The sequence below is a fragment of the Tachysurus fulvidraco genome, chromosome 4 (assembly GCF_022655615.1).
Source record: "Tachysurus fulvidraco isolate hzauxx_2018 chromosome 4, HZAU_PFXX_2.0, whole genome shotgun sequence".
In the NCBI taxonomy this organism is placed as follows: Eukaryota; Metazoa; Chordata; class Actinopteri; order Siluriformes; family Bagridae; genus Tachysurus; species Tachysurus fulvidraco.
Window position 1 is genome coordinate 8,940,452 of NC_062521.1, and position 25,776 is coordinate 8,966,227.

The window sequence follows — 25,776 nt, forward strand, 5'->3', positions numbered from 1 at the left end:
TCTAGTGCAGACATAGTGATGAAGCTGCTAAGAGAAGAAGGCTTCCTGCAAGGACTCCCTGCCGGTTAGAGGCCACACAGCATGCCTAGGGTTGCCATGGGTGACCAGCTTGCTGACAATCTCAGGCACCAGCAATAAACAATCAATGACTAATGGCATTTGAGGCCTGGTTGAACCCTGAACTTAAGTGGCCAGAATAGTTTTTTTGTTTTGTTTTGGGTTTTTGGTGAGGCCACTGGGAGAAGTCCCCAAACACGCCACTCACATAAATTAACTTTGAGTGCTTACCCTCTTTCTGACAAAGCATGCCCAAACATTTTTTTTTTGATGTTTGCAGTAGTCTTGATATGTAAAAAAAAAAATGAAAGCAACAGAAGTACAATTTAGGTATAGAGTAGATTTTTACCATCAAGCATACAATACTGTAAAAAAAAAAATTCTCAAAGACGTCATATGATGAACATCTGTAATTTTAGCCATTGAATGTAGGAAATCATCACAAGAGCAGGACACAATACCCAAATGCTTTGCACCCCCATTTTCAACTTCTAACTGTGGGGAACAAATTCACCCTCAACATTTCTTGAAGATGGCATAGCCCCTATCCCCCTACTGTTCCAGTGTTGAGTGCTTTCACAAATGGTTCTGGTAAAAAACTAAAATGAACCAGGTGTGAAAGGTATAGAATGTTGCTTTGCAGTTATTTTGCAGGTATAGAATGTTTCTTTGGAGTTATTTAAATGTGAACAAATGATAAAAAAATGGAAGAGGGACATTATGTTTTGCTGAAGTGTGGATTTTTATATGCTGTAATAGAGCACCTAATTATCCAGCTCTTTGTGCAAGTAAGAGGAAGCACTGAGCTACAAGTCCAGGCTGAACACTGCAGATCCATGCCAGAGTTTTGCTTCGGCTGAGTTGCAACCATTTGAATCCTGAATTTTATCTAATTACTCTATCATATAATTTTGCAAATTGTCTTTTCATTGCATAGCTGAGTACAAAACCACAGGCATGCTGAGCCAAAGGCTTCCATTTGCTAGCTGGACATTTTGGGTCAATTAAAGAAAAATAATACAGTTTGAAAAGGTAACAGAATAAAAGGTTTAATCAGGAGGAGGTGGAGAGGAAAGGGATACAGAAAAATGATGCAGTCCCTTGCAATCCTCCCCAGGATGTATGAAACGATCAATAACCAGAACAAAGACAATTTGGAGAAGAAGTAACCGAAAAGAATTTTTTTTTTCTTTTTTCTAAGTTTACTGGAATTTGATTACACTGGAGAGTAAAACACTGGGAAGCAACTAGTAAAGTACAACCTTATTAGTTAATACTATAGATTGATGTATCATTTTCAAACTTGAACCAAACACTCAAAGAACATATGCAAACACTTTTGCCTGCTGTCTGTAGCCCTCCCTATAGACTATTATTTACGCATTTTCTCACTCACCTCTTATTTCTCTGACTCCAATTCAATTCAATCATTCCACAGCCTGGCAGAGTAATCTCGTCCTACCACCCACCTAACGTTTCCGGTTTTGTACAATGGTTGCGCTGGTAGGCTCATGTAACAAAGATGGGTGCCTGCTCATTTCTCTTTGCCAAATCTAAGACAGTAAATTAGGGCTTTCATAAGGCCACATTGTTTCACAGGCCTGTTAATTGCTACTGGCCAGTATCTCTATGAACCAGACCCGGTTGCACACTGAATTGTGTACATCCTATGAACTACTGAGACTCCTCCATCTTAATGCTCCCATGTGTTTTTGTTCTCACTCTTTTGCTTTGCCTCTCCTCTTATCTGTTCATGGTAAACTGTCAATAACTGTCAATACCAACAGTATATACTCTGGCCAGAAAACAGGCACTAACAGAAGGCTAGTGGACTGCTCCTGGTCTCCCGGTCAGTGAACCGCTGTACACATTTAGCTTGCAACAGTCATTTTTAACTCTCATTTTGTAGCTGTGTTTTACATTATTTGCTATGTCTGTGTAGATTGTACAGCAGTATATTGTTTCTTCTTCCTGCATGTCCCAACACAACCCCACACAGTCTCTGCAAAGTCACCATTTTGGCAGGCATGATGTTTCAACTTATTGTGTTCTCTTTCTTTTGCTCCACAGCTCCCACTCTTTCTTTTTTCTCTTTTTTTCTGGGTGCTCTGGAGGCCTGCTGTGGTTGAGGGGGCCGCTGTTGGCAGAAGCTCAGCCTCCCCGCCAGCGGCTCCACATTTAGTTGCACTGCATGTCCGCCAAAGAGCATGCTCTCTGATACACACAACCAGTAAACCAGGTCAAAGCAGACAGTGTGCTCTTACCAATCACCCCTAGCTCTAGTGAAAGTGTATGCACTGTATGTGAACTAGCAAATGTCTTTTTTTCACACACCTTTCTCCTGGGGCCCCTTAAGGTGATGGTTAGCAGGACTGTTTTCATGTGTGTATGTATGTGTGTCAGGGTAAAGGGGGGCCAGGGGCAGATGAAGGTTTCAGGGGCCCCTGAGGTAGTTTTCTGTGGCACAGATGTGAGAATCGAAGGTGACCACATGGGTAGGCTTTGGAAATGATCAAATGGGTTTGCAGTGACTCCACTCTGGTTTATAACACATTGCCTTTCAGCACCTCAAAACAATGATTGGTGGTGATAATAGTTGTGTAGGCTACAAATCATAAAGTCATATGTTTAGCATTTATAATCATACAGGAAATCACTTTACTGTGTTTAATTGAGACCTGGGGTTCTGCAACAGTCACGACCAGGCCTGTAGTGCCATGTGTAACTTAACAATGTGTAAAGTCAGGGGTGTTGATGTATGGGGATATAGAAACAATATCTTTGCCCTGTTCAGATTAGCTTGTGGTGAACAAATGGAGAAACTAAAGTTCATCAGCACTGAGAGGACAAGCCAACCACATCAAAATGGTGTGCTTGCCTGATACTATTCTATTGGAGGTTAGGATACACGCAGACAGATAAATACTTGTGTCTCACACACATATCTCCATGCTAAATAATAACCGCTCAGAATATCCATTATGGAATGCAACTACTTTTATTAACATGCTATTGCTCCATCAATAAGAGCTCTCTTAATAATCTTTACATCTCCAGGCATGATGTAATTTAACACAGTTTGGATTTGAGTTTTTTATCAAGCAGAAAAAACAGAAAAAGAACAATAAACAGACCAATACTTTCTACTCACTGTCAAGTGCTGGAAGAGCCATGCTCGCATGATGTTGGTTGCTACTTTGGGGAAGATGCCACGTTTTTTATTCCTTTTCTTCTCCTTGTCAGGGTCATCATCATCGCCTGTACTGGGGGAGGCAACACTGTTGTCCAGTCCATCACCTGTGAAAACAGTCATCAGAAAACAGTGGTGATTTTCCTCTCAGAAAAATAGGGCAACAATTTTCACTAGTACAGCTTACAGGCATCAGCTCTAAATGTGTTGAGTTTTAATACTTTTGAAATAACCTCCCTTTCTCCCACAAAACAGAACCTCCAAGCTCAGAGCATAAGAGTAAATACAGTCACTCAAAGGACTTGTATCGTCGCATTTGTTTACTGCTATCAGAGTCTGAGAAGGATCTGCATTGACAAAAAGATTTAGTCTTTATCAGAGAAAGTAGGGAATATTTACCCAGAGCTTTCTTTTTACCTTATGTGAAGGAGTTACACTGCAGCATAAAAGAAGGGCACAGAAATATGAATCTCCTGCACAGACAGTGGCTTTTCAAAGAACCCAATTTTAATAACAATGCCACATGAGTGCCAACAGCAACCTGTGGGTTCTTGATAAGGCTCCATTAAGAAGAGTTACACAGCAGCCAGACCCAGGTGGAAACACAGGAGATGACTTAGGCTGGAGCATAGCATTACTCTGCATATGATGAATATAGAGCTATGTGTGCACCCAGTTTTATTCACAAACCCAATTATTGTGTGCTTTCTGAACTATAGAGAGAAGCCCCCTCCCATTTCTGTCATTTTATAATTGTTATTATTATTATTCAAGAGGAAAAGCAGTCGATTCAGATGTTTTAAATAATAAATCATAAAAGAAACATGAGTGAGGTAGACTACCTCAGAGAGCTGTGAATTTCAACAGCTGAGCTCTCTCTTTGTGCACTGTCCTTAGCTCGGCAGACTAAAGTCAGCACAGAGTTAGAATTAGTTATTTATTAATTACTTGAGAAGTGCTCCCAACATGCTGTTCTGAAACCCTTTGAGACACCATGGCTTAACTCTTTCCCCACCAGAACCTTTAAGCACTTGCATGAGGCTTACTCATTGATAATTAATGAAAATGTCTGTGGTAATCTGGCTGTAGATAGTTTTCTTTCCAGCTTCAGTGCAATAATGAAGGGCCTAAAATGGCCTTTGCTCCCCATTACCTCAGGCAAAAGAATTCCTGAAAGCATGCCTTGCAGGCATCTGAATTATATACACCATTAGGAGAGTGGAGGCTTTCTATGTTCCATATAAACTGCCTGGCCCTGCTGCATGCTCCAGAACTTGCTGTGATTTTTTTTAACTAAAGATGCATGTAGATACAATAGTGCTGCTTTACACAAGGGCACATTTCCCCCTTTAGACATCAGAGATCCCAGGACACCCCCACAGAGAAATAGCACTCTATCAGACACACACTCAGAATGTGAGCTTTGATTACATCATTAACTGATGCCAGAAACAGTTGGGCTTAAACAGCAGTTTGTCCTCCCTACTGTTTTTAGGCAAATAAGACTTCCTCGCTCCCGCCTGGGAGGGGAAGCGGCACCGCTGGTTTGTAATCTAAGACCAGATTTTCATTGGAAGCAAATGCTCTCAAATCGGTGTAAAGACCAGTTCATGTTCAGCAGAGCTTAAAATAATAAACCCATGGCTTGTCCCATGCGACTAAGCAAAACAGAAGCAAAGGCTATGTATCAGGAAAGAAGATAGAGAAAAAAAGGCCAAGAAAGGAAAGTAAGAGTGAAGAGAAAAAAAGGGAAATAAGAAGAGGGATGGCGTGAGAGGGAAACAGATTGTGGGATCTCTGAAGTAACTCTGTTGTGTCTGCTCTCTTGAGCCACTCTTCCTCCACGTATTCCCTGTTTTATGAATTGTTTAACCTCTTTCCCCCCAGTATTTTTATGTTAACCCTGACCTCCAAGGACCAGTGCCTTTGAGGCAGAAAGAAGGAAAAGAAAGAAGCTGAAGCCGTCAATTTTATTGCCATTTCCATTTTCACTGGAATTTGATACTGATGCACCTTGGCAAGGTCTGGGGCTAATTTTGAATCCTTTCTCTTCAAAATCAACAGAAGCCAGCCATATGGTGGTGGCTGTAAGCCACGTTTTCACACAAAATGTCATCACTAGCCACACTGAGCCTAAGCTTCTTCCTCTATGGCTAAGGAAAGGCATGTGAATGGTGGCAAGTCCGAAAAGGTGGAAATAATCATAAAAATGATGCTGATCCATAAACAAGCTCACAGCCTCATTAGACCAGCAGCAGGCCCCAGTGGCAGATTTATTCGCCTTTTCGCTGATGCTGTGAGGAAATGCCATGGGCTAACTTTGGCCAACTGCTAATGGGTTATGACAGCGTCTTAGCAGCTAGCGGAGGGGTGTGTGGGGGCGGTGTGCAGGCCAGCCTGCCACTGACAGTGAGGGGAAAAATGTCATCTCATCTGCCCATGTGAGCTGGAGTCTGTGTGGCAATTAGGGAGCAGGCCGGTGACTGGAGCAGGCCAGAGGCTGAGGAGGATGCCCCACGGCAAACCAGGGAGAGAATTTTTTATGATCTGGTCTCACAGACACATACACACTCATGCCTTCCCTGCTTGCCTGCTTGCCTGCCACACAAATCAGGTTAACACTCCTCCCTCTCAATGCTTTTGCCAGCCAGCTCTCCTGGATGGCTCACTCCCTCTTTTTGCTCGCCTCTTTCCTCTCTCCCTTACTCATACTCTCTCAGTGTTGATGACCCCCCAACCCCCACTCCCAGCTCCCCACTCTCTCTCTGCTACCCTTTTACCCACTCAAGGCATTCCCTGACATTATCAGAGGAATCTAGGGTAATCTGTTATGATCTGATTACTCAAAAGGACACTTTAATTGGCACTACCTGTTCCTTTGTTGGCTTGCACACAACCCTAAGGTGTCAGACATTTTTCTCATGATTTACAAATTAGCAATGTGGCACCTCCAGACTGTCAAGCACATTAATGTCATATAAGACTGCCACTTAAGCAGATGTATATGCATGGTTTTTATTTTAATTTATTTATTTATTATTTTTCAATTGATAGAGATATGCAAGCTTTTTAAAAGCCAAAGTTTATAAGTCAATTTGCCAAAGTACAGACTACAGCTGTTTGCCCCTTCTTTCAATAAAAAGAAAATTTTATAGGCCATGATCTCCTGGACTGAGCCAAGTCATGTAGACTTCCTTTGTACTTTATGCTACATGTCCAACAGATCATTTTTAGGCCACCTCTGCCCCATGAAGTAATAGGGGTAATATGTGCTTCTCCTAGCATTTGAAACCCATGCACACATACACACAGTACTGTAACTCAGGATTCCCCAGCGCTGCAAAACCCAAGCCTATGGGTCAGTTTCCACATCCTTTTAGACACTTTCACACACCCCTGCCTTTCTCTCAAACTTACAGGCACATGCTTAAAGAGAGACATAGAGAGACACACAGAGAGAGAGAGAGAGAGAGAGAGAGAGAGAGAGAGAGAGAGAGAGAGAGAGAGAGAGAGAGAGAGAGAGAGAGGTGGGAGGTGGGGGAGGTGTTAGCAGAAGACAAAGCAGCATTTATTTTATTCGGCCCATTCATATGGTCAGAATGGACTAGGCAAGGATGCTGGGTGTTTAGCGTTTTGTGGGGGGTTGGTGTTTTGGAATTAGGGGGTTGGGGCTTTTGCATGGGTCACAAGCAACTCCTGCCTAAAAATATTCAGAACATGCAGGAATTCCTCATGCAGAATTTTCAACAAGAGACGCTCAGAGACTCAAAGTGGTTGTTGCATTCTCAGGGCCTCAGCATGCATTTTTCAGCAGCCAGGCACCAATTCCTCTATACTATACTTCCTATAAGCCACCAGTATTAACCTATTCACTCCTTGTTCCATACACTAAGTGAACAGCGAAGATCAGGATAGATAAGCTGGTAACACGTGATCCGATGTTTTTATTCATGAGTATTTGTAATTCTTTTTATAATCACATATTTCTTTGTAATTTAAAAGAAAAGCTTTTCTCAAAGTATTTTAATAGTAAAGCATGTACTATATTTAACTCCTTTAATATCGAGAGTCTATAAGAGAAACCTATACTTTTTTTCTGTTCACTTTCTGTTATATCATGCACATAGTGGAAAAAAGAAACTAAACACTTTTACAAATAGTAATGCTAATATTTCAGTGTTTACACAATAAATAATTAACATATGAATTACTATATGTAATTTGAGCTTATAATATTATGTTTAAACAAGTACACTGGAGAATGTTTGCTGTGATATTGTCTGTAATACACACCAGATCTGAGTCTGTATATTTGCGTATCCAAGCAAAACATACAGTTGTTGAAAATAGGTAAACATACATCTTTTTTTCACCTTTTATAATTATAAAGAAAGAATAGCAGTGTAAACCCTAATCTGCAGATCTTCATGATTAAGATCTGAAATTAAAGGTGATTCCTTTCAAATAATGAGGTAAATGATGATAGTTTAAAGAACCAAAGAGCCTTGAATAATGCTGACAGATGCCGGCTTGGTAAAACCATAATTCGATACATGAAAACAAATGTAATTACAAACCCTTTTATCATCGCTTGTGTCTCTTTGCCCACCTTTACTGTGCTGGAACCCAGGCTGTAATGTGTGTTTAATGTATTCCATATTTAGCATTGTTCCATCTCTCATTACACACTGGTGCACATGCCAAGGCCTTGCTGTAAGCCCTTCATGCATTTTCCCAGGTCTCTGGGATAAGGCGCTTGACATACCCATAGGTAATGGCAAAAATGTCATTGCAAATGTTACGGCTCTTTCTCGACTGTAGCTGTGTAAGGGTCACTTCCACTGAAGCCCTCAACACATTGGAAAAATGCACCAGGGCCCAAGGGCAGAAACCACAGCATTAACTCAGTAAGCCACCCTCTTTCTCTCTCTTTCACTTTATCCTTGCTCACCCTTTCTCTTCTTGTTTCTCGTGATCACCTCCTGGTACTCCTCTCTTTCCTGCTCTGGTAGTTGAGTTGAGGGGGAAGAAACTGTCGAATGGTAGTGCAGGCCAGTAAGTTTACCCTTTTATGTTGAGCACTTTTACTGTGCAACTATTGATTTTTCCTCCTTTGTAATGTTTTTTTTTTTTATCTGAAGATATAAGACAGGAAAAAGGCAGGGCGCGAAAGTTCAAACGGGAACACATTCAGAGTCCTTCAATTCCACTGAGACTCATACACTCACACATACCTTACACATTCTTTTTTTCTCGCCTTCTGTCTCAGACAGCTTTTGACACCTTCTTCAGGCCAGCTTTGTTTGATAACAATCCAGGCCAACTGACCGGGAACAGAGAGCTTTAAAAAAAACATGGCTCACAACAAAAAGACCCCTTAACTGCTTCCTCACACAACAACAATCCTGGAACAATCTTGCCTAAATCAGCTAATCTCCGGAAAGCAAGTTCTAAAACACATTGTCAAGTGTCAAATTTTCAGAAATATGCACATGGTACAATAAAACCAAGCAAGCCTTTCAGTTCAGAAAATGATTAATCAAATGTCTGGAGTTAGTCTTAGCCATAATTCTGCAATATCATATAAAAACATCTTTTTACTGAAAGAACTATTGCACTCCGCTTTTTGGGCATGCTGTGGCAAGTTACTAAACAAAACTGAATGTCCTGTGGTGGAGTTAAGAAACCTTTATTATTTTAGATCAAAACAGATTAAAACAGATCATTTCATTTTCTACCTGGTGGCTATCAAATTAATAAAGCAAAGATAAGCGTTTAATATCCAAATTTTCCACTTTGCAGAGTACAGTTGATAATAAGGGAACATTTCACTGGCAATAATAGCCCCTCAGATCTCATGCAGTGGAGTTGACATAGAGGGGCTAGTAAAATGCAAAATAACATATGATTACCTGCTGCTTATAAGCAGGGATAAACTAGGGGATAAAAACAAGGACAGAAAAAAATTAGATGACAGAAGATTTGTTAAACTATAAGTCACAGAGTCTGTTTGTTAGCCATGTGAATGTTTTATTTATTTTAGTGTAAGCTCCACAATCCTACCCATTGGGTCACATCCTGCTTACAGGAAGTGGTGTAAAGGGGCTGTGGGGGGATTGAAGTACTATCAGTTGGGGGTGAGTTGAGAAGATAAAGCTTTGGTGCTCGAAAAGAAAGAGCCGGTCTGAGCATCTACTTCCTGATTATAGCAGAATAGGACAGCTGGACCCTAGCGATACCATTACAGCACACACCTCCTCACAGATCCCACATGCAACACACACATATAGTCACAAACACACACATGCTTGGCAGAAAGAGCAAAGGGAGCTCCAGGGGCCACTGTGCCTTTATTGGTCACAACCTTTACATTTAGGTTATCAACTTGGGAATCAGCCCCACTCCTGCCTTTCCTAGACTCATTCACACTCCAAGCACCAGCCAGTGATCAGGTTACTATTCAGAGTGTGTGTTTCGTAAACACAGCCAAGTAAAAGCTCTGACTCTCTCTTTCTCAAACATTCTTTAAAGTAAACACACACCCCTCCAATCACACCCACAACCCCACACTTTTTTGTTTGTTTGTTATTTTTCATTCACTGCCTAAATCTTTAGAAAAACGCCTTGAAGAGTGTTTTTACCCTCTTTCCACTAAATCCTTCAACAGGTATCCATGTCAAAAGGCTGGCCTTCAGCTCTGGAGGGGGCAATTATTAAGAAAGGGTCAGTCCCAGGTCAAGCCTTTGCCCAATTGTTAATACAGCCCTCCCCCTCAAAGAAAGCCCTATTCTGCCAGTGTTCAGCTTTTCTTCTGCTCAAGCCACCACCTTCTGTCCCTGTGTCCCAACAGGCAGCAAATAATTCTATTTTCATAAGTGGCTTCCAGTGGTATCTACACACCACATATATATGTACATTTAATGTGAGGTTTGATTCTCAAAATCATTTCTGTTAAATATCTCTGTAAATTAGCAGAGCAAAATCTGCTTCTATTTGTTAAGCTTTGCTACATGAATTAAATGGAAAAGAGAATAACCAAGCCACAGAATGACACAAATCATAATGGAGAAAATAAAGAAAGAAAAACAGTATAGTCCTCCTACTATCTGTCACTAAATGCTTATTTCATTTTAAACAGGCACAGCTACTTACACACAGCTCTTGCCTCAGCCACTATCTACAGGAAAATATTCCTCATACAGCACTATCGGCAGGGCAGCATATGGCAAACTAGCAGCAGGCCATTCATCCTCATCCTCTTTAGAAGCTAAAATTAGCACAATGCTGTTTGTGGCTTTCAGCTGGATTTCAACCACTGTGATACTGCTAATATAAAAAGCCAGATGACCTCTACCTCCAAAAGAGAAAGAGAGAGAGAGAGAGAGAGAGAGAGAGAGAGAGAGAGAGAGAGAGAGAGAGAGAGAGTATTCATGCACTGATCATGGTAGGATTATCCTGTTAGGTTAATGTCTTTTTTCCCCCTGCATGACTGCTGAAAGACCAATAAAAGTTAATCTTGTTTTATTTGGAAACAATTTCTCAAATGCTCATCCTGCATGTAGTTCAGTTTATATGCAGTGTTTTAGGATCAGATTAATGGACAGGCTTCTCTTTGGCAGACAAAGTCTTTGCTAATCTCTTTATCAAACACTTAAATAAATTATATCTCACACTGTCAAATAAAAATGCCTTTCTAAAGAAGAGTGTTAATGCTTGTTTGTTGACTGTAGGTTCTCTCTCTGCCTGCTGTTTTTCTCCCTGTTATCTTTTCCTCTGTAACTCTTGCCTTCATCCACCAGTTTAACACTGATAGTTTATCTCTCCAGTTTTATCTGTGTTTCTCTGGGAAAGCTGAGCAATGTATATCTAATGTCCACTGAGTTCCAGAAATAATACCTTATTTGTCATCAAAAACTTCTATAAATAACAAAGTTTTTATTGAGGAAAATATAAACCCTGCTGAATCTGTACAGACAGAATTTTGCTTATAGTATTTATTTTGCACATTTGATTAAGTGGGACCAGCAATCTGGTTTTGGCTAATGAAAAAATGCTTAAAAAACCTTAGAGAGATGAGCAAAGTGTCTACGCTATTAACACACCACAGTTAGTGTGTAGACTAAATATAGCATCTGCTTCCCCTCCTGAGCTGAATATCCCATAGCAAATTTCTTCCACACTGAGATTTTTTTTAAATAAACGCATTCTTAATACATCAAGGCGCGGAAAAGGATCTCAAATAGAGGTGAATAATCCGAAAGCAAAAAGAAAAAAAGAAAAGAAAAGCTGTGACCAGTGGGAATCAAGTTAGAGTTGCAGAAAGAGAATAAAGGGAGCTTTCTAAGTTCCATGGTCAGGGTTCACATGTCAAACTCAGGCCAAACAGAGCACAAGGAAGTGCCCAAATGACAGCTAAATCCCAGAGCAAACGTCACACTTACAGTGTATCATTGCAGCTTTATGATCATTATCTACTGTGAGACAAGGTGCTTAAGCAGCCCTATAATTGCCAGTTAAACAGTGCAAAAAGCATGAGAGAGGTTTGATATATAGAGTAAAGGGGGGGGGGGGGGTGCTTATCTTATTTGCACATTTCCCTTTCTCTTTTTTGTTCCCACACAGCAAAGAACATAGGCCTGATCCCAAAGTCATACTGCACAGCACTGTGGGAACCTACAATGTTTCCCCTTTTTCTAGCATGAGAACATTGATGCTTCTGGCCTTATCAGTGACATGGTCATAAAGCCATCAACAGCAGTGAGTCTCAGCAGAGTTTGGCAGTTTTCACATTGCTACTGCAAATTGCCAGGGTTAATGGTTTAACACACAAGTATGAGGTTGAGATTCAATGTGGCATTTCCTATCCACATAAGTCAACAAGCATTCTGAAGGAAATTTTGTTCAAGATGTCGCTATGTAAACCAGTAAATAAACAGCAACCTCATCACCTGCCTTATATAACCTAGCATCATCCATCATTGAGCTACTGAAGATACATTTAGCCCTTTTGCACTGAAGATTCATAAAATCATCAGAAGACCCATAACCTAGAGGAGAATGTGCTCCCCTCTACATGAGGCAAGAAATACTGCTTTTTCATCTTCCTGTTTATGTCATTCCTGTTTATGCATTTATTCCCAAACAATAAAGCCTTATCCAATGCTGTCTCAACACTCCCTGTTCCCCTGTTCTTTCTGTACCAGCTTTTCTATTGTGTGTGTTTAATATACAGCTACTTTGCTCACCTGGTGCTTGCCTTTAGATACCTTCCATTTTAAAAGTCACAACTTTTATCAGACATTAGGTCTCTGATTTAACAGAGAGCATAGTCACCTTCATCTCAACAGCAACAGCATGCATTCAAGTAACACTATGAAACAGTGCATATGCAGACTTGAGGCTCAGTTAAAGTTTGAAACATAGAAGGTGAGAGACAGAGACAAAGATTAAAGAAAAAAAATTAATTCTTAATAGCTCAGAAAGTCAGCTGAAAGCCCAAAACTCTGTGTGCAAAAAAATGAATGTGACCAGTGTTACACAGTAGTGTTAGACATTTAGTGATTAAAGAAAGCTAGTACATGCTCCTTGAGAGAGCAGGGGGAGAGACTGAGAGACAAAGAAGGAAGCAAGCTCTTCCAGTCTGTTGGACAATTGTTTCAATTAACGAGTGAGTTTGACGAGCATGAGCAGCAAGGGCTGTGTGGGCAAGACTAAAAGCACACTGCTGCTGACTGACATGAAATCTCAGGCGCTGTCTGCTGACCTGCTCTAAAATCTGACCAATCCCTGCATAGAGGCGGTGCTTGGGGCCAATGAGCCAATGAGGACTCATGCTTGAGCTGACCTTCATAGAGGCCTGTGGCAAAATGAGTCAATGTGATGTTGAGAAAAGCACACACTCGTTCAGATCAATGATGAAAAATAATGATCGGTATCTGTAATCTGCTCATGCTGCCTTTATCTTGAGTAAATAAAATGTAACATCATTTCTGGAACAGAGAGAGTTTGGAAGCAACTCAGCACTGGATGTGAATCAAGCAGCATGTTCATTTGTTTTGAATAGCTGAATTTGTCGATAATCCTGATAGTTTACCAAGTTTATGAACTTGGTGGTTTGTTGAGAGGAAGATATTCGATCCTCAGCCAACATGCAAGTAAATTCATGTAAACAAAAACAGACTTGCCACACTTGAAAGGGGGTTCTTTTGCAAATGGGTCCTAGTAAATTGCTGATATATATCAAACTAGTCATCACATTGGCCACAGAATCTTTGTAGACACGAATGAAACCCTAAGATTCTCAAAACAAACAGCATGCGTCCTCTTTATGCCCTACCCATCTGCGGTATAGTTAAAATTATTATTCCACCTCTCCTCTGTTTTGCCCAAGGGTGATCCTTTTAATCTGCACTTGCCTAGAACTTGTGTTTCTCCATTCTCAGAAACTAGAGAGGCTCATAATAACGACTTGTTTCCTTCCCCTCTTAAGTCAAACACATTCACTAAAATAGGTGTGTTCTCAAATACAATACCACAACAAGTCCTTTGAGGGGGCAACAGTCAAATAAAGACAGGCAGCAAATCCAGCTCTCTTCTATAAGGCACATGTTGAAAAACACAACATAGTGAAATATACTATGATAAGTATCATAGCAGTGTTGAACATGTTTAAAAGCATCAACATTCTCGTGATTATGTTTTTGAATAAGCTTTTTGCTAATGCTAAATATGTACCTGAGAAGAGCATGTGTATTGGCTTTCAAACATATATTTATTAGGTGCATACTGGCAGATGGATGTGCACAGTGAAAGGAAGCGATAGAGCATGGAAAGATGGAAAAGGTCAGTAAGAAAACAATCTATGAGAGAGAGGGGGGGGGGAGCAAGCCACTTGGGACAGGGGAAAGTGGTCATGAGTGTCTCAGCCAAAAGAATAATAATGTGCTTATTGAGATTATGAAGTGACTCCATACACAACATGCTAATATGATTACTACAGCTAGTTTCTTCATCTAGTAATTAACCCACATCTGCATTGTGCCCTCCTACATCACATACAATATCACATACAAATCTCACAACAAAACTCTCACATACAACATCTTGGAACTGAGCTATGGAAATGTATTCCAACATTAGAAAGAAATGATAAAACATGATGCCAGAAAATCGAGTTAGGTAGGGGGACTGGAGGGGTAGCGACATTAAAAGCCTTCTTCTAATTGGAAGTATGTGAAAAATGAAGTGTCAGTTTGGTCAATAAAGAGCAAAGGTCAGCAGCAAGTGGTAGCTCCAAACCCTCACAATATGTGCTCATTAAGCAGTCCAATCAAAGTAGGGCAGCCTGCCTGGACCATTAGTCATCAGCCATCTGACTGCCCCGGCTTATAGCTGTCCTTCTATATCCAGGAGAGGCAGAAAGAAGAGAAAAAGAAAAGCTAAGGAATCGGAATCACCTCTAAGTCATGTGGAATATAACATGGCTCTTTTCTGCTTGCTGACTTCCCAGGCCCTGTGATCCACGTCCTGACATTGGCTTCAATAATAAATGAAGTTGCTTTTTGCCTACAGTTTGTTTGAAACCAGCCGGTCTGTTCCTCACTCTGATCCCCCTCTCAGGACAACAGGGTGCTTATTGTGGACTTAGATGTACTACATAGATTCACAAAATGGAAAGTTAATGTTCAGCTTCAGATTTCCATTGGTGTGTCACGGGAGGAGAAAGATTGGCAGAATTCATCTGCTTTTCTTACTAGAGCTGTTCAAAGAGAGACATTCCATAACTCCTGGATGGAATAAAATTGTAAATAAAATTGAGGTGCTCCTCCCCTGGACTGTCATTGCCAGTGGCTGCACAAATGCTGTGTCTAGCTGAAGGAAGCCTCATTAGTGTGTATACAGTTATCACAACCAGCTGATGGGCTTAAACGTTGTAACCCGCAAAAAGAACCCTGTGCCATCTGCTTTGGCTTTAACTATTTTAACTCTTCTCAGTTCCAACTGATAAGCTCTGGTCTAATACCAATAAGATGACAACAGAACAGAGATAAACAAGTATATGTGTATGTATGCATATACATACAATCATAAATAAATACTTTAAAGATTTTGGGAGAGCTTACCTTGTTCACTGCTGTTGTCGCCACTATGTGATGTGTGTCCACCACTGGAGGGTCCTGGCGTGCCCCCAGACCGTGTTGAAGCTGTGTCATCATGGTCTCTGTTCCATGAGGTCTGCAAAGAGAGAAAGGCCAAAAGAGCACACAGTCAAACATCAGACCATGGGGACACAATGCAAAGATAAGAGCTCACTACACTCCCACACCACAAAACAGCCAATGCTATCAGATATTCCTCATATAGCTATTTTTCAAGGGAGCAAAAGTCTCTCATGCCATGTACTCTTCACTGTGATGCTCAGTCTATGCAACCATAAGCCTGCAACAAACTATTTGGCCCTCAACAGTTCATGCACATTTCACACACACAAAAAAAACAACAAATCACTAAACTTATATTAAAGTGAATATCTGCTCATTTTAACCAATTTAAGACCAAGCAAGGACAGGACAAATAATGTTATGAGATTATTCTGAAGACATGATGCGCCTATTGATGAGAGATCTGTTGGCCTATAGTTTGTAGCTCCACATATAAAGGCTAAAGCACAGCAGTGAGACACAGAGCTGCTCAGCCTGTTCTCTTATATCTCAAACAGAAGGCATGTAAGTGTGTGTCTCTGTACAAGCCTCTTCAAACTGAACAAAATTAAATAAGATCCTGACTCTTCTTGTAGAATAGGGAGAAAAAATGACAGAAATCTTATTGACAATTCTGTTCATGTATATAATGGCTTAGGAGTGTCAGCTGTTGGGCGGACGCATGTGGCAAATGGAAAAGACATGAGGATAAAGAGAAAAGGCCTGAACAATGGAGAACTACAGCCTGGGAGCCCTCAGCCCCATGCAGGGTCTGCTCAGTCTATACAACACACAACAGATGTTGCCTCTTATCAGTGGGTGTCTCAGCAAAAAGTTAACGTCTGTGCGGAAAAAAAAGGGAACCGAAGAGGACAGTTCATCTTCCTCTGAACATAGCAAAGTCCTATATAATTTACTGTTGTTTCCAGTGAATTGTTTTGTCTAATAATGAATAAAAAAATAGTTCCAGCAAAAAATAAATAAATAAATTTCCAATAACACAGTAAAAGAGCTGCTAAAAATTCAACAAGACCAACTCTGATCATTTTACATATTCTCCCGTGATCCCTACAATACTTCCTGTGTACATATTTCTCCTCCATCTAAAAAAAAACAACATGTTGCTTAGTGTGAAAAGCAAATGCTATTACGATCAAAGTTTTTTTTTTTTTTTTACAAAAAAATCTATTCAGCAGCATACCATGCTTATGCTGTAATAGGTAATTTAGAACATATGCTCAGAGACAAAATCTGTTAAATCAGCTTCAATGCCGGTGATTCAAAAAAGAAAAGGGAACAAGAGGGAAAGTAAAAATGGATAGAACTTGTGCATTTGTGAAAAAGAATTGTTCAGTGTGCTGTCAAATGAAGAAATGAAATTATAATTAAGAGAAAAATCGCAAACTATGGCATTAACTGTAATTGAACAAAAGAACAGGCTTGTGGGAGGTGGGGTGCGGAGGCCCCTGGGAACGGGGGAGGGTCTTAGCTGAGGGTAAGTGACATCTCCAGGGTACACGCCTATTTATAACTGGTTGGCCACTCCTGGCTACTGCAAAGCTAACAGCTAATTAATAGAAAAAGGCCATATCACAGACTAGCCAAATGCACAGTAGCACTTCATCCATCCAACTAGCCATCCAGAACGAACACACAGGAGCTGGAGGTAAAGGGTGGAGTCTATTAAAACATCACAGACAGAGGAGCTGATGTGTGTGTGCATTTGTAGAAGGTCGATTAAGGGTGCCCTGGATGCAGCAGATACACTCCCACTGCACACAACAACACATTTGCTATAGTTCACTGTCCTTCTAATGACTTGGCTGGAATTTCTTCAGTCTTTTTCTCTTCCTTCCCCTCCCCCTGCATTCTTCTCTCTCTTTCTCTCTCCTTTTCTTCCTCAGTCCTCTCCCATGCAGGACGGATTAATTCAATGCTTAATTGTTTAGTAAATTCAATTTTCCACATTCTATTCTGCATAGCTTTAGCTAAAGTTCTTAAACATGTAGCGCGCAACCCAGGGAGTAGCGTTTGTCATCTGTGCATGCTTCTGTCTCTTTTTCATTACCATTTTCTTCCTTCACCATTTAATTCACCATGAACAGATTTTCCTTGCTGGAAATTCTGATTCTGCTATGATCAGTGAGGCATTCCAGTCCATTGCATTTGTATTGTGTTTGGTTCTTTCTCACAGAGCACCCCCACATTACACCACCACTCATGCAAAAAGTGCTGAATCCCAAACAATTTATTATTATTATTATTATTATTATTATTATTATTATTATTATTATTATTATTATTAATAAAAATATTTCCTTGAAAACTACCTTAAATATATAGTTATATACTTGGTTTGATATACTTGATAATACAGAGTTTCTGAAAAAAAGAAACTTCACACATATGTTTACATTTTCATGCATTCCTGATAGTGTCAGTTTCACTTCACATTGTTTTGTTTAGTTTGCTTTTATTCCCCTACAAAACAGCACCAAACAAGATTTGCAAGGGTACTTGAGCAAACTGACTAACTCCTACTCCCCTGAGACTTGCTGCTGCATCTTGGGATTCACACATGAATTTAGCTGAATGGACGCAGATGCCAAAAAGCATATTTTATTCAATGCTTGGTTATTTGTTTACATATTTACTGTTATGTGTTGATAAGAGTGAGATCTTGTGAACCAGTAAAAAAGTAGCTTACCTCAGACCAAGCACTAACTCATGCACACTGAAAAAATGAAAGGATTTTTGAAAAAGAAAGGATTTTGTTAATGGTATGCAATGGAAGGAAAAAAAGAGAGAAAAATGCTAGAACAAACCCCTCCCCCCGTTACACCTACTCCAACCCCAAAGCTCATATAGCAAAAAAGAGAGAAAAAGGAGCAATGGAAAAAGGGGGAAAACTTGATAATTGCTGAAGAAATCTGGTTGGTTTTGGTCTCTGGAGAGAAAAAATTATCTGCATGGCCTATGGGTAATACCTACTTTTAGAACAAGACAATAGCATTGCTTCTTATATATAGTGACTTTATTTGAAATACATAGGATGGTCTTATGATGATACAGAAAGTGACGAAAGAGTGAAAGAAAAAGTGACACAAGCCTATAATTTCTTCCTGTGGTTGTTCACGATCACTGTATTGTCTATAAAAATGAGCTAAGCAGATGTGGGCAAAAATGGGAATCTATAAAGTGTAGAGTGTCACAACAAACCACAAACAACAGACACTAACTAAGGAGCAAACAACACTGGTGAAAAAGATGAAAGCTGTTGTAGTGTTCAGTGAATCCTGAGATAAAGTACATCAATGACAAACATTAGAAGATGATGTCAAAGGAACATCTCAAATAGAGAATAAATTATATTATTTATATAAAACTAATATGCTATTATCGAGAACAATTTTAGCAACAAAATCTGTATAATGCATTATACATAATTATATGAAAATTGTCTGCGGTAAATTCTGTTTTTACCTGTATATTTAGATTTTTTTTTAAAGTGCATGAACAGGTGGCAGAGCGCACTGACCCTGTAGTAGACAAATACAAATTCAATAAATTTGCATTTGAATTTTATTTAAGCTATGCAATTTCCTTTATATTATCCAGTTCCTAAAATCATGTCTGTTTTTTTTTTATTTCTCAGATCATTTGAGAGTATCATGCAACATTCCAATGTAAGTCATCTCAATCACTTGCTAAATGGTCTATAGCAAACCTATATTTGCCCAGAGAAAAATTATATCCAATAATTTCTATAGTGTTTCAAACATTGTGCAAAGTCCAAATCAAGAACACCACAAATGTAGGCAAAAAAGAAATTTTACTGATGTTCAGAGTGTGATAGCACAAATGAAACCGCAGATAGTGAGCAACGAAAGAGTCACTGAGAACATGCGAAGATGACAAACGCTATTTTAAACAAACTGTTTTGACTCCTTGAATATAGAATTGTATATAGATATATATCACAATTCCATGACATAAGCATACTACCAAAGATGATCTATCCTATGTATGTAATGATCAACTTTCAGGTTGGCACAGAGCTCCCATTGGGCAAAGAGCTCCCATTTTATGGCATAGAGCTCCCATTTGGGAAAAAACAACAAAATGCCTTTAAAGAAAGAGTGAATAATTAAGCATTTCATCATTTGCAATCTTCTTCATCTTGTCTGGAAAAGTTCAGTGTACCCTTGAGAAGCTATTAAAATAGCAAACACTATTGTTGTAGTTAATAAGCTGCTCTAATACTCTAAATTCATTAGAAAATGTTACATATTAGAGTAAACTGAAATTAAAGGTACCTGGGCAAATCTTGCAAATGCAAATAATCTCACACACTTTGATCAACTTTCCAGATTGAGCATGAAGCATAAAACAAAAAGCATGATGTAAATGAGTCACCAATTGTCTCTATCACAAATGTTTATGATATAACACGAGATAATATGCATATGGTCATGGTTTATATTAGGTTCACTCAATGTCTTGCGCTTTGGCGTAAGTTCCTAGGTGTTTCCGTATATAGTAGAATGAAATTTCAAACAACTTATCTCGCTTAAAATTCATAAATTAAATGCAGATAGTCCGACTGCATTCCAACCAAATAAAGTTGCAATAAATATATGACCATAAACAGCTGGGAACTGGTTTTTCACGCGAACTGGCTTGAAAGGTTAGTGACTTATGCGGTGCACAGTGTAAGCTGCATTTGTACTGAGCTGTGAAATCACAATTGACTTTTAGTTATTGCACAGGAGTAACACAAGGAAAGGGTTAAGGAGGCTCTGCCAGGCACCTGAGGGGCAAATAACCCTCGCGTTTATCAGCCAGCGCTGAACGTCAAAACGTCCAAACTTCTAAAACTGGCTTGGCTGCATTCACTCGCCAGTCGAGATCTGCTGACTTTTTAACCCCCTGGTCCTTTTGTGTTTTGGGGAGGCGCCGTTCTTCTTTCACTGCTCACCGTCCGTGCAAAACAACGGCGGCCTGGAGCTCAGACATTACTAAAGCGATGCATGGGCGAACAGAGTGCAGAAAAAAGGCAAAGTCTCATCAATTCTGTGTGTACTACGCCTTCTGCATGAGTCTTCGTGCCGGAATAAATTGGTTTATGAATAAACGAGCACCCTTGCTCCCTCTTGTGCAGAATTTGCACGAAGAACATTCTCTCTAGTCCAACTCAACTATATGCCCGAGGGCATGTATTAAAAATACATATGTAGCGAGGGAATGCGCACGCAACACAAATTTGTTAAGGCTGTCACTGCGTAACAACCGCAAAGTGAAGATATAAAATAAGGTGAGAATAATAATAACAACTCAATAAATGCGTTAAAGTTGGCATAGTCACATGTAAATACTTTATGTTTAATATTTCACAGAACTTTTTGGAGGTTTTAAATTTGAATAATACGTCCCATATCAAACCTCTTATTAATAGCTAATAGAACTAGCCAATGTCAATGGGGTAATATGGCCATATTGCCTTATGTGGTGGATATAACCATACACGAAATTACACCTCTCTTTATCTCGGAGTAAAAACCAAACATTGTCAAGCACCAATAAACGTTTGGTTCATTAAAAGTTGATAACGTCAGTTTTGAAATGTTCACAAAGAAGTGTAAACACAATCTTCGCCTGGATATTTAGTTCAAAACCACCATCAAGTAAAATATAGGCCACATCCATAATTCTAAAGTCAATTAAAGATCTGAATTCGTACCCCGAAGCACAGCATAAATTGCTCTTGTCAAGTTATATACCTAGATACCCTTGGGTGTTCTTATGGGCCTAAGCTATTTCTATCACTAAAAGTCATCTGCTCCAAAGAAATCTGTCTGCTCGGAAATCCTTGCGCATGTTACCGTTCCTCTGGGGTAACAAAAAAAAAAACAAAGAACAAAAAAAAAAAAAACATTCAAACACAATATTTAATCTGGACTTGGATTTTCATGAAGGCCGTGTGTGAATCTGTTCATTAACATTAATAGAAGTGAGATGGCGGCCAGAGGCCGTTTCATTTGGTAATGAATAGAGCAGCAGCACGCCAGAGTTTTCACTCATCGCACAGCTACAACTGGTCAGGGCCTTATCCGATCACTCCACCATATGGATTTAAATGATTTAGCCTAACCGCCTCGTTACTTTTTATGTTGGTGAATCTGTCTCTTCCCCTTAATATGAGCACTTATCTTTCCTTATCTTTGGTAGCCCTCACTGGACCCTTACATCTTATTAAAATTGAACATACCGTATGTTAGGTTTTATAGTGATAATACCCTATTGTCATAGTAAAAGTTTGTAAAATGTCAATACATTTCGTGCGAACGTCCAAACCAGCATGCTGCCGTACTGTGTTAGTATATCGGTTAGTAATAAATAGTGTCTGTATCATGCAGCACCGTGATGAAAGAGAAATGTACCAAGTGCTATGATCCATCCAAATCTCAGACACCGAGTCTTTACTTACTCGCACTTACTCTCAGGAGATTTTTACCATCACACACTACACGCCCTCTCTTTGGTTTTGGAATAACACTCAAAACCTCTGAATTTGGAATCGCTAAAAAGAAAGAAAGAAAGAAAGAAAGAAAGAAAGAAAGAAAGAAAGAAAGAAAGAAAGAAAGAAAGAAAGAAAGAAAGAAAGAAACAGACACTGGAGAGAGCTAAATTAAAATCGACACGAAGCAGGTCAAGTTTGTGGCAATGCTTTCACAAGTTAATCCCCTCAGGTCGGATCCGGGATCAGACCCTAATGAAGCGATAATGGCTACATTATTCAAATGTTCTCTCTTCATTCCGACGCAATCCGAAAAGCCTTAATCGCATGCAAATAAGCGCGAGCAAGCAGAGTGACCCCAGTAAACGCAGAGCGGCGCCACACTACCTGATCCAGCGGCCCCGACGATCTCGTGATTTCCTCGCTATCCGACTTAGATCCTCCTTCTCGTTCATCTATTACCAGGTCTATGGGCATCTTGCCCTTCAGACAGCTGATATACCGGTGGCAAAAGTTGTCACACAGCTCGTGTACCTAAAGGAAAAAGTTAAATTAGAAACATTAGTCCCATTGGCTAAACCAGCAAATCCACCGTTCCAAATAACTTTATTCCAACCAACAGAATAGAGATATCACATCACAATTGACAGTGACAAGAGCTACACACCATACTCAACACCCGTATTAAATTCATCTGCTCTCGGCCCTGTGGTCATTACGCACATAACCTACTTGAGTAGCGTTTAAGGTGAAGACTTTAATTGCGTCTACTTATTTCATTACTACCTACTTTCATTGAACACTATCTCACTGCCCACTGAGCCATGCAAACACAATGAAATCTGCATAGTCCTAATATAAATACAGACATGAGTATGAGGCATCGGACACAATAAAACACACTTGAATATAAAGTGTTTCACTATTATTTAAACATTCACAATATCTGTCAAAGTGATCCTTCTCTGGGATGCTGTAAGACAAGATCCGTAAGACTTACAGAGTAGCTGAACTAAGTGGGTATTTCTCTGTCATTTCTAATACAACATAAATATATCTGGGTCCACATTTAGTTGTCCTAAACTTAAAGAAATAAACATTGGTATTAATTTTGACCCTTTACTTGTAAGGTGGAAGAAGAATAGATGTATATGAGAACTGAATAAAATAAAGGATTGTAGTTTCTGCTTGGCATTACCTTTTCCAACTCCAAGAGATGAAAACGTAAAACTTGTATGGCTTGTATCATCTAAAAAATAAAAAATAAAAAGATAAAGTCATTTCCCAAATGAACCTTGACATATGTGCAAAAATTGCAAAGGGCAGAAATTCGTTGAAAATGAATGGATGATAGAGCTATTGTGCATATTTAGGGCCAATAAATAGAAAAGGCTACCATGCAATTTAAAATACAATTTGTAAGCGAAGGAAGACTTCAGTGCATCAGAGTAAATATATCAAGTGTATTTAAATGTATAGCGGGGGAAAAACTACCAATTTAAATCTGTATTTTTCTAAATTACATTCGCTCTGGTATTGAGAAATACATAATAATAATAATAATAATAATAATAATAATAATAATAATAATAATAATAATAATAATAATAAAAACTAGCCCAACTTGAGGAACTAAATATTTATGAGGAACAACCATATACAATGTAAACACTAAAACACTATAAAAGTAAATTGTTGCCACTTACCAAATTATCAAGTTCAGGATTTGAAGAAAATAATGGCTTTTCTGCTCTGATCTGGAATGAAATGTTAACGTATAGGTTTTAAAATACATAAAATAATAATATTCAAAAAAAAAAACTTTATTATATTAAAAGAAACTATGTGTGTTCATACCGGACAAGATCACAGAATTATCCAATATTTAAACTGTTCTAATAAATCAAAGTGAACTTTTTGCGAACCTGTTTGGCGAACACGGCGATGTCTTCGTTAAAGGACTCAGAAGAACACACGTCTCCTCCAGCCACACCGGGCTCCCGCGGCGTGCACGTCGCTAACTCACACTTTTCAAAAATCAGTGCAAGCAGCGGGAAAAGCGGGTGTCTAAAAAAATAAAAATCATATTGTCATGAAGAAAAGCTTGCAAACAACAGACAAGCAGATACAATAAAAAATGCACGTTTAAATTCACATCTGCTTCGTGTTAACTAATTATACCCAAAGCCAACTTTGGTATTAGGTATTATATTGTATATGTGTATTAAAATGAGAGGTCAGAAAGACTGATGAGTTTAGACCTGATACGCTAATAATTACAATAGGCTACTCTGTAAGGCCGTGCTAGAATTTGATTCATTATAAATGAGGGAATATATCATAGTTGGTTAAAAAGAAATTGGACAACTGAACACTCAAAAACAAACAAAAGTTCATAATATTTTGCAGTTATTATTATGATTGTTGTTGTTTTGTTGTTGTTATTCTAGTTTTTGGGAATACTACTACTGCTAATAATAATAATTATTATAATTATAATTATTATTATATAATACCGTCGCTTCAAAACATGGGGCTCAACTAATATCATGTATAAAATAAATTATTGTTGCAACTTGTCTATTTAACTATAAAAATTACATTTAGAGCAGCGCGTTTCAACATATAACACCAGGTTATTCTAATCTAAACTATTGTGTACTATTATAAATTAATTATAATAAACTTAATAAACAAGACAAACAAAAAAGAAAGCGTGTAAAAAAAACACCTTTTAACCTCCGGGCTCAAAATAATGATGGAGTGGCAAGTGCTTTTTGTGCTATAGGGAGGTCGGATAATGAAATGCGTGTTTATGTGTGCGTGTGTGTTTTGGGTGCCGTATCGCCGTACCCGTAAATGGCGTCCTTGTCTCTCTTGAGCGCGTCGTTGACGGACGCTCCCATTGCGGGTGCCATGGCGTTGGCGTGCGTAGTGTGCGGGTACTGGTGTGCGTGCAGTGGCGGCGCGTGGTTCAGGTGCACAGCCTGCATGGTCCGCCCGCCGCCGTGTGGGTCCCCGTACATTGTGCTCGGAATCCCGACGCCGTCCATGCCGTAGTGGGGCAAGTCTTCGTACTGCACACGATACACACATTTAGCCACAGAGCGATGTGCGCTCAGTATTCCTCCATCGTAAACATCATTAATAAACGTTTTCGAAAACAGGCCGAAAATATTAAGTGATTTATTTATTTATTTTTATTTTTTTTATAAATGCGTTTTAAAGAATAAGTTAAGAAATGTATTCGAGTGTCTTGTCAGTGCGCACTGTCTAAGTCTTGTTTGCTTAAATTAACACAGACTGATAGTCCTAATAAAATTAATACAGACTGTAAGGCAAAATTTTAATTTGCCGTTGTAAGTAAAAAATAAAATAAGAACAGATGTATACCTGTTTTCAGTCCACATTCAAGCTAAGTAGCATTTCTCAGATGTGCCTGTGTAGTTGTGGCTAATCTAACTTGTATATTTTATAATGACAAACGCAAATACACTAGTGCCTACTTTAGAATATGCATTGAGCATTTAAACTAAGAAGAATCATTTTAGCTTTCTATGTAATTAGGTTTTACGGAACGTACATACGGATGTGTTCTGAACACGTAACACGCTTTGCTGGAAAATAATAACTTCAAATGCGTCCTGTTCCTTTTAAAGAATTTATAGAAAGCCAAATGTTAATTATTCATCGTGATAACAGAGGGTGACAGGACGACAGCAGCGAAAGTGTTCACAATAAGAAGTAACACATGAACAAACCTGTAAAGGGGTAAACAGGCTTAAAATTCACATTGCAAGCAAAAGGTCAGA

At 39.2% G+C, this 25,776-nt stretch overlaps 1 protein-coding gene across 2 annotated transcripts in view; it reads right to left on the reverse strand.

Annotated features, from left to right (window-relative positions):
- Window positions 1-25,776, reverse strand: part of meis1b (Meis homeobox 1 b) — a 50,779-nt gene that overhangs the window by 23,272 nt on the left and 1,731 nt on the right. For both annotated transcript variants that reach the window (XM_047812427.1, XM_047812426.1), the window contains exons 2-8: window positions 24,818-25,045; window positions 23,890-24,031; window positions 23,671-23,721; window positions 23,163-23,213; window positions 22,352-22,498; window positions 15,370-15,481; window positions 3,209-3,354 (exon numbers count right to left, since the gene is read on the reverse strand). In XM_047812427.1, the coding sequence (XP_047668383.1) occupies window positions 3,209-3,354; window positions 15,370-15,481; window positions 22,352-22,498; window positions 23,163-23,213; window positions 23,671-23,721; window positions 23,890-24,031; window positions 24,818-25,045 (877 nt within the window). The remainder of the gene's footprint in view (window positions 1-3,208; window positions 3,355-15,369; window positions 15,482-22,351; window positions 22,499-23,162; window positions 23,214-23,670; window positions 23,722-23,889; window positions 24,032-24,817; window positions 25,046-25,776) is intronic.